The 14,954-nt window shown below is 41.1% G+C and overlaps 1 protein-coding gene across 2 annotated transcripts in view; it reads left to right on the top strand.

Moving 5' to 3' along the window:
• BDNF (brain derived neurotrophic factor) overlaps positions 1-12,862 on the top strand; it is a 39,062-nt gene extending 26,200 nt beyond the window's left edge. For both annotated transcript variants that reach the window (XM_083885337.1, XM_083885336.1), the window contains exon 2: positions 11,406-12,862. In XM_083885337.1, coding sequence (XP_083741463.1) covers positions 11,427-12,167 — 741 coding nt within the window. In that variant the 5' untranslated portion in view covers positions 11,406-11,426 and the 3' untranslated portion in view covers positions 12,168-12,862. The remainder of the gene's footprint in view (positions 1-11,405) is intronic.
• Positions 12,863-14,954: the final 2,092 nt, after the last annotated feature.

Raw genomic sequence — 14,954 nt, 5'->3', positions numbered from 1 at the left:
ATGTTGAGATTCAATGTCTGCAAAGCACTTTGAAGGCTTTGATAGCATGTTCTCCAAAGAATTCTGTACAATTGGAGAGTCACAACAGCTTAAGTACCAGATTTCTTAGCTTTTGCAACCTCTTTTCCTCTCTATAACTACTAATAATCTCTGGTATGACATTCTCGTGTTTGATTTTGAATAGGATGGTGACTTCTATAGCTAGTCTATTATGTTATGGAGATATTGGGGAGAGGGAGAATACTTAGCTGTTTCCAAGACTAATTGTGTAATTTACTGTTACTTGCTTTGACTTTCTCTTTCCTCCCCCACCCCCAGCTATTAGAAGAGAAGCTGTCCTTCCCTGCAGCATAGTGGGATCTGCTTACATGAAGGGACAGGTATTGAAGTTTTTCTAGAGACGTGTTTATTTAATGAGACTGAAATCTCATATACAAACCTATCCTTTGGAGCTTAAGGGCTCTTACAGTGAGAACACTTTCTTCAGTGGGCGGTTGTGCATGAAACAGGACACCCAAGTGAGGAACATTAGGTGATGTTGGGCTGGATTTTGCATACTTCTCTTTATAGACATGTCTAGGATATTTATGTGCTTATATCAATGAGGGAAGAGAAGAGCTAGCCTGCACACCTAGAAAGGTTTTTTCCTTTCTCTTTAGACTGTATTACCAAATATGCATGTATCCCTCAGGAGTCCTGAGGAAACTACTTTGCTGAAACCTGTCACATTTTATTCTGATACAGCTATTAGCTATCGTTTAGGTTGTGACCCCATCTAATTTTCTGACCACATAAATACTGGGTCACCTTTCCAACTGATACAAATCTATGAATGGAACACTGTGGATTTATACCAGGCAGGAACTGTGTCCACCAGAATTAGGTCCAGTGGAACTTATTGCTTCAAGGAACTGCAATAATTTTTGTGGAAATAATTCCCCGTGATGCCAAAATCTGTTATATCTAGTGGCAAGTATGAAAAGTCAGGAACCATGTAATTTCATTTTTAATTAGAGAAGGGAAAGTCCCAATGTCCATATAATTCATAGAAATCAGTGTAACACTCCTTGGTGAAAGAAGTTACACCATGATACAGTTGGTAAAAGGCAGGAGTTGGACAAGTTAATTTTTCCTATAAGACTGCAAGGGCTTTTTTTTCTACGTGTCCCATTAAATGTTTGTACCTGGAGCAGTACAACTAATGAAGCTTGTTTTCAAACCCTTGCATCTTTGCTGGATGTACCTCCTCACCCTTTCTAGTGATTCTAAACTCTTTCCCTTGGTGGAGCTTGTGAAATGAAAGGAAAAATACAGTGTTGTAAGTCGATAAGCCTATACACTGGTGTTTGCCTAAGGATGGAGGAGGAGAACAGCTTATTTAGGTCGGTCTCAGGTGCTGGCATGCTGGTTATACAATGTGACCCTGTGTATCCTTCTGTTGAATCTGGTTGAAGTTAGCTCCCAGATTTTTAAAATGCATTAGGGACAGAGTGCCAGCCATAGCAAGTGCAAAAGTCTTGTTTCCAAATGAAACCACTTAGAAGGTGGGGGGAAAAAAAAGCTGAAAACTATAATGCTTTGAAATCTGTGGTAAGCTACATTGTCATTGTAAAATATCATTGGTGAAAGAGCACATCTCGCCAAAGTGTTTTCAATGCAGTTATGTTAACATATTGACATAATTTTCCAATAGTGTTATCTCCAAAGATAAAGCTGTTGTCACAGCAAGATACATGCAGGTCTGGCTGTCCAGTGAAGTGGATTAGCTTCCCAGTGAGCATATCCTTATATTGGTATACAAGTCCTCACTATTCCATTAACATTGATTGAGGTGACTTTGCAAACCTACAGATTTCTGCTTCTGCTCTGGTTCTGCTCCCATGTAACTTTGGACTTGAATACTCCCAGAAACTGCTCTGGTACCTCCATGTAAGCTTTTATTCCTTGCCCTGTGTATAGAAATTGTTTTCATTGAGATGCTGTGCTGACAGCTGGCCTGAGCATGTGTCAAGAAAAAGCCACACACAAGGGCAGACAGCCAAATGATGACTGAAACACCCACTAGCAAATGCAGGAGTACCGTTAATACCTGTCAGGGCTCTCACAACAAGCAGTTCTGCTTTCTGATTCATGCACATCACAATGTACTGATCAGCTGCATTTCAAGTACTGGCTGTGGCTAAAAGTAAGGTGTCCTCTTACATCAATGCCCCACACAGTCAGGGTCTCGACAAAGGTAAGTCTTACAACAAGCAGGTATAGCATTTGCTCTCCTCTCCTCACCCTACTGAAAGTGCTCCCTGCCCAAACCACAGGTAAGCTTCTGATGGCTGATCTGATCCTGGTTTAGGGCAAATTTGGGAGAAAACCCCCAAATAGGGTCCCTCTGGGAAGCAAACCCAAACGGCCCCTCCCCCAACTGGTCCAAGAAAGAGCTTCCTCGGAGAAAAATGGAAAAAAAATATTTATTTAACAAAGAAAGTGCCCACAAGCATAAAAGAATTAATAATATGAAACAATAAAACCTTCCATTGTTCTGAAATGAGATTGCAAATTGAGAAAGTCCTTGCTGTGAATTGTAACTCAGCTCTCTGTCTCTTACCAGCTCCTCTGGCACTGGAAGATGCCGAGGCCCAGGCCCTGGTGAGCCGCAGGTGCCAGCTCCTGGTGCTCTTCTGGGTTTTTCAGTCCAGAGCAGGTTTAAACAGTCCCAAGAAAAAGGAAAAAAACTGTCCAGGGAGCTTCTCTGCTTCAGCTAGCCATGACTAATTAGAAGCAGAGGAGATCTGTCCCACTGTCTGTCTGTGTTTCAGACGAACCACAGTCCAGGAGCAGCAATGTGTAGGAGTCAGGCAGTTTTCTCAAAACAAACTGCACATTTCTCCTTCTTCCTGCTTTGCTCCCAGAACCAGTCCTAAAGGTACAGAACTCAATATACAGCGCAAACAAAACAGATTATTTGGATCATAATCCATAAGCATCATAAAGTCACCCTAGAACAGATGATTATGCTTTTTAACCATTTCTTTTCCTTGGCAAATCTTCACTTATGTTCCTGTTGGGTGCATAATGTTCTATATGTCCTAAGAAGCTACCACTTGCAGCAGAACTGATGTGTGTGGGATGCTTTCTATGCTGTTCAACAGTTTATAGGCACTCTGTGAGATCCAACTTCAACTGGTGCAGGAACTTCTGGGTTGTTCCAGGGCTGCTGGACACATGTCACTGTTCAAAGGATCCAACTCATGCTAGATCGCACGCAACGTGATCCTTTGTGTTCCTGCTTCTGGGTGCCAATTATCCTTGACTTCTGTGTGAGCTTCATGTGTGTACTTGGCAGAATAGCTTAGGCCTGTGATGATTCAGTACAGTGTTTCATACCAGAGAACTGCAGTGAAATAGAGGACAAACTACAGATGCTCCTCAAAGGTCTGAGGGTCTGCCTTAATGTTCTTTTGCACACGGGTTGAATTAGCATTTTATAAAGCTCTGGTGGCTATTGAAGCAAATGATTTCAGAGAACTGTAATTATCTGACCCCATGGAGGAACCAGATAGTATCTTGGCATGGAGTAATTGCTTAATGGATTGGTTTCATGAGTTTTATGTTGGGGGAAGAGTATGTACGCTATTCTATAGGTGAACCTTCCTTTCACAGAGATTGCTTTAATGTTACTTCTGAATTACCACAAGTAATGGCATGAACATACCTTGATGTTTACTCTAAAGACATAAATGCAGTTTTCTGAAATCAGTTTTGAAATTGGAATTTGCTGATGCACAAGTTTTGGTCTTAGAAGTATCATCTGTGCTGTACAGTATTTGTAACATAGTAATAGAAGTGTAGCATGTTACTCTACCCATCATACTCTGAAAAGCAGAAATAAACCTATTGATAGTGCTTTTATTTGTGGAGAACATTCATTGGGATTTCATATGGGAGGGCATACCTTGGGATTCAACATGAAATTTTGGCAAAAAAAAAATTGTGGTGAAGCGTATTGTGTTTAGTACGAATACACACACGGGCTCCTTTGGGAGATAAGTTTCTTTGTGCACAGTTGTAATCACAACTTCCTGTGCAGTTTGAATGCCCCGAGTGTGGTGTGCAGTACCAACAGCTGGAAAGGCAATAGGTGTGTCACTGGCTCAATAATCAGTTCCCATTATCAAAGTATAAAAAAAGTGCGCATCTCTTCTAAAGATGTTGTCTCTCTGAAAACCTATGATACCATCTGTGAATCTGATCTGCTATTTCTTCACTTGTACATACTGTCAAAACTCATCCTTCCTGTTTACTGGTATGGGCAGACTGGGTCTGAGATCTGTCCAGCAGAGATCCTGCTGGGAACACCTTGTAGTCTTGCACTTAGCCAATTTAACTATAATTAAGCATGTTTTCAATGAATCTGCTCTGCACTCATTAAAGCAACTGAATTCTCACTCAGAGCTTTGAAGCAAGCTGTTTGAGTGTCTAGAAAGGTACAAGCAAAGTTCGTAGGAAAGTCTGATATGTGGCTCTGTGAAAGATCAAGACTGTGATGTCATGTCATTATTATTTTGCCATTATTTTCTTTGGATTCTTTCTCACCTCTGGTTGTCAGAGGCTGTGATTTCTGTGTGTATTGAGGAGAGAGTCCAATAAAACCTTGGAACCCCACAAAAAATGCCTTGTAGTGCTGTAGATAGGTGCAGGCTTTTCTAGAGCCAATAGAGACATTGCTGGAGTTTCTTTGCTCTCAGAAGCTGTACCACAGACAGTGTTTAGCAACATAAGATAAAAGCAAACTTCTCATGCTAAAAGTTGTAGTTAAATTTAACACTACTTGCAAATTTGCTTGCTGTTTATCTTGGACTTCAAAATACTTCACAGTCTCTGCTATCTCTGGCAATAAGACTAAGTAGATTTCATTACTTCAGGGAAAAACCAACATGAGAATAAAAATAAAATAGGTTTATTCTTCCTGACGTGAAGCACCAACTTACAAGAATACAAATTGGATATGGGTGTGCGTGTATATATATTGGGGGGTGGGTGCTTTATTTGCAGTAATGAAATTTAATTACATAGTTTGCTGCATAAATAGCCTCAAGGATAAGTTGAGTGTGTCAGACATCCAGTTATGCATGTGATAAATGTTAATACTATTTGTTCTCAGTACATTTAGTCTTTGGAAATCATGTGCTGACATGCATCCCATTTTGATATCTGTTCACACACTGTGGTAATGATGCATAAAGCAGAAACTCATGCCTGTGGCATTCAGTAGGATTTAGTAAATTGAACTTTTGTTTAAAGATCTTAGAAAATGGCAAGGCACAAAATGAATGTCACTTGCTCCTAATTTTATTTTCCTCCACGCACTCCTTTCTGGAGATTAAAGCATGAATCTATTCACTACTGAAAGTTATTTCAACTCACATGGCAGATATCGGGATGCCAAAACCAAGTACATGTTCACAGCTATTTCTTAGGTCTCTCTGCTGGAAATATAACCTGTTAAACTACTGGATTTCTGCTTAAAATAATTAAAATAATGAAATTAAACAATTAACTGGTGAATCTTCATTAAATACAAATACTGAAATAAATAGTTCAGCAAGGTAATTGTCTGGATATGTAAAGTAGCTGTAGATAATTGACACGACTTTCATTTAATGAGCCTGCTTCCCATTAGTGGAGATGACTGCCACAATTATGTGTCCTTACTCTAGCTGTAATTGTATGGACTTTATTGGAGTGTGAAGTAGGTCGCATCTTCCTGAGATCCAGTCCAGTGGGTGACCTCTTTTCATTGCTACAGCTTCACTGTGCTGCACGAAAGCAGAAAGGACATTCTTGTGGCCATGAGAATGAATGGTGTTCATGAAGCTGGTCTCAAGCAATTTCTGATAGACGTGTCTCATGTCCTGAGGGAGTAGTTTAAGGCTTGCTCTCAGGGAGGCTAGTGTATATCTATGTTGTACAAGTTAGTGGGTGTACAGCAGTGTATGGGACAGCAACGGGACCAAGACTACTTCTCCTAGAGAGGTCTTCAATCTTTTATGCCCAGAGATGTGCCTGAACAGGAGTGCAGAAGAGTTGCAGCCTTTACTTGTTCCTAGAAGGTGTGAAGTAGAGACCTGAACCTCCTACACCTGAGAAGGGAGGGCAAAGGACTGTACTGTAAGAGTACAGACTGGTGTTGTAACATCAGTGATTTTTTTATTGTATGTTTCTGGGTGCACATCTTACTACACGTAGTCATGGCTACACTGTTTGTCTGGCATTCAGTTGTATTGATGCCCTCAGAACATGCATTATCAGCCAGGTTGCTCCAGTTAAGAAGAACTCAGCACTGGTGAGCCTCCATGGGAAATAGTTGCTCAGTCTACCAGCATAGCCTCAGGTATGGATGTACACCATTCTGGGGCATCTCCATGCAAGGCCTCATAGTGGTGGATATGCCCAGCACAAAAGGATCAATATCTTGCTCCATAGTTGCAGGCTGGGAATATAGGAAAATAGTTTTCTTCCATGTTCCCAGCCCAGTTCCCCTTCTACACAGAGTGGCACACTGACTGTCTCAATATGTTAATGTTTGGGGTTTACAAGACACTTATTATAACAGGACAGGCAGTATCTTTAATCTTTGCAATTTAATGAAGGTTTGGTATTTGAGGAACAGAGAGGAAAAGGACTGAAAACTGCCATCCAAAGTATTTCCAATGACCTTATTGGTGCTATGTTGGGATATTAGTCCTGCCTCATTAAGAAAGAGATGAACTGTGCTGTTGTGTTTGATGCTAAATGCCAGGAACCCATGAAAAAACTCTTGATCCATTTTCCTCTGCTACAGTTGAGCAGAAGAGGGGGAAAGTAAACCGTAAACCCAAAGGGGCTCATGAGTTGAGGTAAGGATTGGGAAGAAACACTTCAAGGGCAAAATAGGCTCAAAATTAAAAAGTATTAAAAATTATTAACAGAATTGAAAGAGTATAATGAGAACTAAAATCTTTAGTACACCTTTTTTCCCCCACGCTCCCCCCAACCCCTGCCGCCCTTCTTTCCTTCCCACCAACAGTGCAAGGAAACAAAATGGAGAAGTTTTAGTCAGTTTATCACTTCTAAAATATTTTTTCAGCTCACTTAGGGAGAGAAGTCTCTTCCGTTGTGTAGTGGGGTCCTTCCCATGGGAGGCAGTTCTCTGTGAACTTTTCCAACATGTTTCTAACTTTCACAAGTAGCAGTCCAGCCTGACCTGCTGTAATGTGAGTCTCTTCCACTGGCGAAATAGTCTTCCCAAACTACATGGTGTAGGCCATTTTAGTTCATGGGGTGTAGTTTTTTATGGATGAGTTGCTCTAGTTTGGAAGCAAGGGTTCTCTTTCTTTACCTTCTTTCTCTCCAAGTTTCCCACCAGATTACAGTTTTTCAGCATCCACACACTCCAGCATGAACACCTTTTCTCACAGGCTGCAAGTGGACCTCTGCATCCCCCCATGCACTTCATGAATTACAGGGAAACTTATATTCTAGTCCTCACCATGGCTTGCAGAAGAGTCTCAGCTCTGACGCTTAGAGCACCTCCTCCTTCCCTTTCGTCCTTTCACCAACCTTAGTGTTGCCGTATTGTTCTCCTCATGTATCTTCACCTTTTCCTTTTCTCTGACTCAGGAGAGAATTGGTGCCTGTAGGTTTGTTTGTTCTCAAGCTGTATCAATAGAAAAGTTTTTATGGAGTTCACAGCACTGAAAGGTTGATCCCATCAGGGCTTCACATCAGGGAATTGTTCATCATGCCCCTCGCTGTCAGCTACGTGGTCCCTGCCGGCCCCACACAGGCAGTCCTAGCCACTGCAGCGTTGGCACCATTCAGGACCTCTCTTCAAGTGGGGCACCAAAAAGGAAAAGCTACTGCTGCCACCGCGCCCTTCTATCTGCAGAATGGCTGGTTGAAGGTGGCTGAGCAAAGAAAGTTCATCGCGAGCCATGCCAAGATGGCGGCTGTGTGCCCTGGCCGCACTGCTGGCTGCACAGTCCTGGCAGCGCCGGGATGGACCCCGCGGCCACCTCCCAACCCCTCGGAGGAAGAAAGAGGATTTGCATGCATATTTTCCCTTCTTAAATATGTAATCGCAGAGGCATTACCAACTACTTCAGTTGGCTTAGCAACATGTCTGTTTTCAGAGCCACCCTGTAATTCACTTTGCCAGGCATGGAGGAAGCTTCTAGAAGCTTCCCACACAAAAAAAAAAAATCCTTTCAGTGCCTGGCATCCTCCCTCAACAAAAAAAATCAAGCCAGGTAAAACCAACACGCATGCATTCATGTGTCAGCTCAACAATAGCTGAAAGGTTGTGTGATTCTACCCATGAAGTGAAATATTTTGTTCTGCTAAAGCATGTTAAACTAGCTCATTTTTAGCAACTGCTAATACAAATTCTCTATGGTCTCTAAAATAAAGATTTCCCAGGTGATGAAATATTACACCCTTGTATTAAATTACTTAATATAATTTTGCTGCCAAAGATAAGGACTCTGTATAGTGCTCAAGTCACCGTCAAGATAGCAAGAATCTTTTTACATCCTGCTTCTGGAGTTCGACTTAGTCTGGGACTCATTTGCAGAGTAGTAGATGTTTGATTTGTGGTTGCTTGCTGGAAATATTCCTTGTATCTGTGCTGCTAAAGCTTACTTTGACATGCTTTTCTACAGTTTTAAATGGGAAGAAGGGGATTGGCTTTTAAGCAGATATGTTTTCTTGAATATCATCAGTATGTTATGTGGGTAATGCCTGTCTAAAATTGTTGATTTTCAGAGTCCAGTTGTACACAATTTCTTGCCATCCCAGGTAATAGTGGTGATTGTGCCATCGAACGAGATGTAAGAAAAGCATCCATGTGGGTGAAGTTGCACATTCTGTTTTCACATCTGCACAAGATAAACAGCCCAATGGCAGTAGTGAGCGATGTGGCCTGGTCCAGAGATTCTTCTCTCCCTTGTTCTCCTATCTAACTTGGAAAGCAACTGATCAACTCCAGCTGGTGTGCTTACCCTGATGGGTGCAAACTTCTCCCTCTTCATGACAGGCAAACTGCTTGTCATGATGCTTCTTGAGCCCTCCCTGTATTGGTCTGGAAGGCCCCTTGGGGGACCCATGTGCTCTGTCCTACAGAGTCATGAACTGGCCGGGACCACTGGGCACTAGTTTGGTAAAAATAACAGGAACTTGGTTAGAAGCCAGAAGATCTGTTTTCTGTTCATTGCTCTGGTGGCCACAAAGCATGATGTGAGTGTTTGGGGTTCTTTTCGTTTTAGGTTTTATATTAAACAATTCTCTGAAGAGAGAGTGTATAAATATTTTTTTTTCATTCCACTGGCTCTGCATTTGTATGTTAGCTGAGCCACCCATTTTCAAGACAAGACGACTTGTCTCTCACTCAATAAAGGACAACTAGCAATCTTTTTCCTTCTTTTGTAAATCACCTCTGTAATGCCTCTTTTACTCCCCTTTCAGGAAAAAATCTGACCACTCCCTGTAGAATGTTTTAAAAATCCCAACATGAAAAAAACTACAAAACATTAATGTTCTGCATGCTTAGAGCAAACACTATGTTCCTGTGAGTCACAGATGTCAGGTTTGTTTAATCTTAATAAGTCTATGCCACAACACTACTATTAAACAGTAAGAGAGATGGAGGGATGCAGGAAGAGTTATGCTGGGTTAGAAAGGCTTCTTGGCCAAAATCTTGTTTCGTGGGGGCCTGGAAATGAGTGGGGTATGGAGAGAAACCTGAACACTTCCCACCATGCCTTCATTAAGTACTTTAAGACCTACGTTTCGGGCATTGCCTTGCTATTGCACATTTCATTTTACATTTTAGAATGTTTTATGATAAATTGTGTTTCCAAGTCATAAGAGTACTCATTTCCCACAGTATATTTGCTGGAGATAAAGTCTTTTTATATAGCACCCTGTTGGCAAACAGAAATAGCATTTACTCCAATGAATGTTGCCAAGTATGAGGTACTTCCAAATGAACTTCAAAAGCTCTGAAACATGCATTAGCTGCTTTTTCAAAAATTTGAACAATGCCATTGCTTTCTAGCAACCAGAACTGGTGAGAAGAGGGATCAGAAGGTAAAACAATAACAACTGGATAGGGTAGATGTTGTTGTAGTGCTTTGGATCAAACAGAAGGCATAGCTATCTGTCAGTGCAGGATTTGAGGGTGGTTCTTATAACAGGACCTAAAGTATCTACTCTGCACTTGAAGAGGAAACAATTTCTGCCCTGAGGAGACACAGCAAAGCACTTGGGAAGGAGTTCATATGAGCTCCAAGCAGTTGGAAGTCCTGATAGGAGTGAGTTGTGCTGATTCCGAGCTTGGTGAGGAATTTCCTTATCAGCACTCCTTTCTGGGGTTACCCCTCCTCTCTCAGTGAGGACAGAGATGAGCATACACATAAACATCAAAGCACAACCCTTAACATGTGCCAGATTTTGGGGCAGAATGTGACAGAAACAGGCAAACTGCTGTGGTTCGGTATGGCAGTAGGGCTGGTTGTGTTGGGTTTCATTATGGCCTCTGGGCTCTAACTAGGCATCAGTAAATGCTTTGTCCACCTGAGGACAGGTAGTGTGGGGCCCTGGAAAAGTACAGAACAATGGTTCTGCTACTGTTGCTTCAATATAGCTCTTACCAGCTGTGTAATCCAGCACACCCTTTCCATGCTGTTCACATAATGCAAGCTATCTGTCCAGCTCAAGTTAAGTATACTTTCCCAGGCCATTTTCTTGTTCTATATTCATGTATATATACCTTCTACATTTAGATGAGAAACTGACCTGCTGAGGCCTCAGAACTGTATGGCTTCTTCCTGTATTTTGAGGATTGCTTTCAAAACACGCGTGCAGTTTATCCTGGTGCTGCTCAGTTGTTTGGGGGTTTTTTGTGGGCAGAATGATAAACTATTTTCTGCCATAGAGAGATCCTCAAAATCAAGTATTTACATTTGCGCTTGAAATGGAAGTCTTGCCTTTCACAGCTGCAAAGCTGTCTTTTATTGCTGAAATGTTGCATTCCTAAACAGCAGTTCTGCTTTTGCAGTTACTTGAAATAGGTGTAATTGGTCAATAAATAAGGAGTTTACATAGTATCTAATGTAATACTTGCTACAGAGAGATTTTTGCATGTAAGAACTGAATTGCTAAAGATCAATGTTGCCTGTGCTACAGCATATGCTTTTTCTGAAACTCTAAATTAAAGAACACTCTTTTACAAGACTATGTTTTATTACTGGTAATGAGTTGCAACTGCATGCAGAACATCTCTGTAGAAAATGCATAGTGTTGTGACAACTTGGGTGAATTTTTATTGCTCTAAACCTTGTAAGTTAATTTATTTTTCTTGGTTTTAACAGTTCCACCAAGTGAGAAGAGTGATGACCATCCTTTTCTTTACTATGGTTATCTCATACTTCACTTGCATGAGAGCTGCCCCAATGAAAGAAGCTAGTCTAAGAGGACAAGGCAGCTTGGCTTACCCAGGTCTTCGGACCCACGGGACTCTTGAGAGCATAAATGGCCCCAGTGCTGGTTCAAGAGGACTGACATCGTTGGCAGATACTTTTGAACATGTCATAGAGGAGCTTCTAGATGAGGACCAGGACATCCAGCCCAGTGAGGGAAATAAGGATGCAGACTTGTATACATCCCGAGTCATGCTAAGCAGTCAAGTGCCTTTGGAACCCCCACTGCTCTTTCTGCTCGAGGAGTACAAAAACTACTTAGATGCTGCAAACATGTCCATGAGAGTCCGGCGCCACTCTGATCCAGCTCGCCGTGGGGAACTGAGTGTGTGTGACAGCACAAGTGAGTGGGTGACAGCAGCAGAGAAAAAGACTGCAGTGGACATGTCTGGGGCAACTGTCACAGTCCTGGAAAAAGTTCCAGTACCCAAAGGCCAGCTGAAGCAATACTTCTATGAGACCAAATGCAACCCTAAGGGGTACACAAAGGAGGGCTGCAGGGGCATAGACAAGAGGCACTGGAACTCTCAGTGCCGAACTACCCAGTCTTATGTGAGAGCTCTCACCATGGATAATAAAAAGAGAGTTGGCTGGCGCTTTATAAGGATAGACACTTCTTGTGTATGTACATTAACCATTAAAAGGGGAAGATAGTGGATTCATGTTGTATAGATTATATTGAGACAAAATTATCTATTTGTATATATACATAACAGGGTAAATTATTCGGTAAAAAAATAATTTTATGGACTGCATGTATGACTGAAGTTTATACAGTACAGTGGTTACACAATCTATTTATTGAACATATCCATGACCTGAAGGGGAACAATAGTCATTTGCGCACAAGTTTAAACAAACAACAAAAAGAAAGAAAACAAAAACAAAAAACAAACAAAAAAAAAAGTAAAATCAAGCAAACAAAAAAGTCTACATTACATTCCTCCATAACATTGTGGTTTGTCGCCGTTGCCAAGAATTGAAAATATAAAAAAAATTTAAAAAAAAGAATAAAATTGCATGCTGCTTCAATTGTGAATTAATGATAAACTGTCCTCTTTCAGAAAAATAAATTGAACCAAAACATTCTGTTTACATTTTAGACAGTAAGTATCTTTAGTCTGTTAGTATATATGTTTACTGCTTCTAACTTCTGATAGCATTGAAATTAAAACAATGTCAAGGTGCTGTTGTCATAGTTTTACTGTTTCTCTTTTACTTTTGAACTCCCATCACATTGAAAAAGAAAAAAAAATCATTATTTTATTCTGGATGAGAAGAAAAAATTGGTTTTTGTATGTTGTGAAGGTGTTTGCAATAGCAGTCCAACTACTGACAAAAAATAATAAAAAGAGGCAACTGAAAAAGAATGGTGATGTTCCACTTCACATTGTTGAACTTCAGGCTTAAAGCCAGCAATTATTTAACTGTATGGCAACATGCTTTTTTGCTTGTTGGGGGGGTGGTTTGTTGTTGGGGGGGGGTTTTGTTGTTGTTTTTCTTTTTCAATTTTCAGTCTTTTGAGCCATGCATTTGCTTTACCACGTTTGCTTGTGTTTGAGAGGTTTTTTTGTCCCCCTTTTCTCCCCCTGGAGGGACATTGGTTGTGATCTTTAAGTATTTCACTTACCATAGAACTGGAGCTTGTCATATAGAGAATATTCTATTGTGTTCAGAGCCATTATTTTCATATAATAAAAGACTGTGCTTGTATTAAATGTCTTGGTGAAGCACGGTGAGAGTGTCACTAGAAAAAGGGTCTAGAAAAGATGATGGTGGATCTGAAGTCAGGTTGGTTGTGGGACTTAATAGCTCAGCTAGTTTGGGAACAAATAACAGTGATTTGGGTTGACTGAGGCTGTCCCAATTGTAGTCGTATACTGAATGTGGTCCTGTGCATTACGTTAGAGAGTGAGAGTGTAGCGATGTACATGGATGTCCTTCCCCTCCAGATCATGCCAGCAGCCCCAGGCCTGCAAAGCTGGTGGGCAAACTCTGGTGGCATCTCTGCCTGAAGGAACCCTGGAAACAAGCTTGGGAATGAGACAGAAAGGAGAGCTGCTTCTAGTAGAAAGCAATTAGCCTTATGTTTGTGTGGCTCTACCTCTGCTGTCAGACTTATTTTATGAAACAAATATTGGCACTAAAAAACCACCCTTGAAGTAAATGAAGAGCAAGTTCTGGAGTAGTTGGCTTAACTTGCTCACGTTCTGAGAGACGTGTTTAGCTGTGTGTTCCCCTCTCTCCTGACAGAAGTATTGCTAAAAAGATGGGTTGTAAGGCTCAGAGCTGTGCATAGCACTTGCACTGGCTACAGTGGGCTGAGAACAAAAATAGCTTGTTAGTAAGCTCACTGAAGGCTGATGCTATATTTGTAATTCCTGTAGATTAAAAAAAATAGCTGGACAAGTAGGAAAATATGGCAAAATATAATCTGCTTCTGAAAGCTGTAGAATCTGTGTTTATTAAAACTTTGACTGGGCAAAGCTTATGGAAATATGCTGGCCCCATTAAGGCCCTTTAAAGAGCATATTTAACACTGATTTTACATCATCACTGGTAAAAACCCATGCTGGAAGAAAACAGACGCTTTAACATCAGTGATTTCTTCTCCTTCGGGTAGAAGGACCCCATTCCTGAGGGTCACTAGCTGTGGAGGTGCCAGTTGCATCAGCCATGTGCACACCGGCCTGTGCGTGAGAAGAGAGGGTTTTGTGACCCACCTGAACCTCCAGCTTCAGCCTTCCCCATCGATTGCTGATGCTGATTGCTGAAAAAAAACCAAAAACAACCCCAGACCTTACTGAAATTCTCAAAACTTCATCTCAGATATTCTTCATGCAAATTAAATCATAGAATCAAGCAATATTTTGTGTTGGAAGGGACCTTAAAGATCATTTATATTATGGACAAGTACACCTTCCGCTAGACCATCTCATTCCCCTGGGGCCAGTACCTGTGTGTGTATTGCAATTTGCATTTAATTAACCCAGCATCACTCAGGAGTTATTCTCAGGAATACTGCTAATCTGCAGCAGAGAACAGGTGTAATGTTGGCTTCTCTCAAAATAAAGAGTTGGTTGCTTTTAAGGAAAGGATGATGCTGATGTGTGAATAACAAACAAATCACTCATCTAGACTGGATAAAAAGAAAAAAAAGACAGGATCTGACAGTAGTCTAATTCAGATACAGGAATAAAATAACTACTAGTTCAAAGAAATTGAATTTCCAAAAGAGAGGTGTTAATGCATAAATCATGCTAGAAACAAAGTTTCTTACTTCCCAGAGTTAACTATCCTTTACTTATAAATCCTCACCTGGCACAGTAAAGGTGGTGCAGGTGTGGCAAAATTAGAACATGGTAAGTTCAGAGGGGTAAAGGACAACCCTTGTAGCTGGGGGGACTAAGGGATGGAGCTGGGAACCTAGAGAACTGTGTC

Source organism: Zosterops lateralis (genome assembly GCF_965231275.1).
Source record: "Zosterops lateralis genome assembly, contig: SUPER_6_unloc_1, whole genome shotgun sequence".
Taxonomy (NCBI): Eukaryota; Metazoa; Chordata; class Aves; order Passeriformes; family Zosteropidae; genus Zosterops; species Zosterops lateralis.
This window is presented reverse-complemented; position numbering and strand designations above follow the sequence as displayed.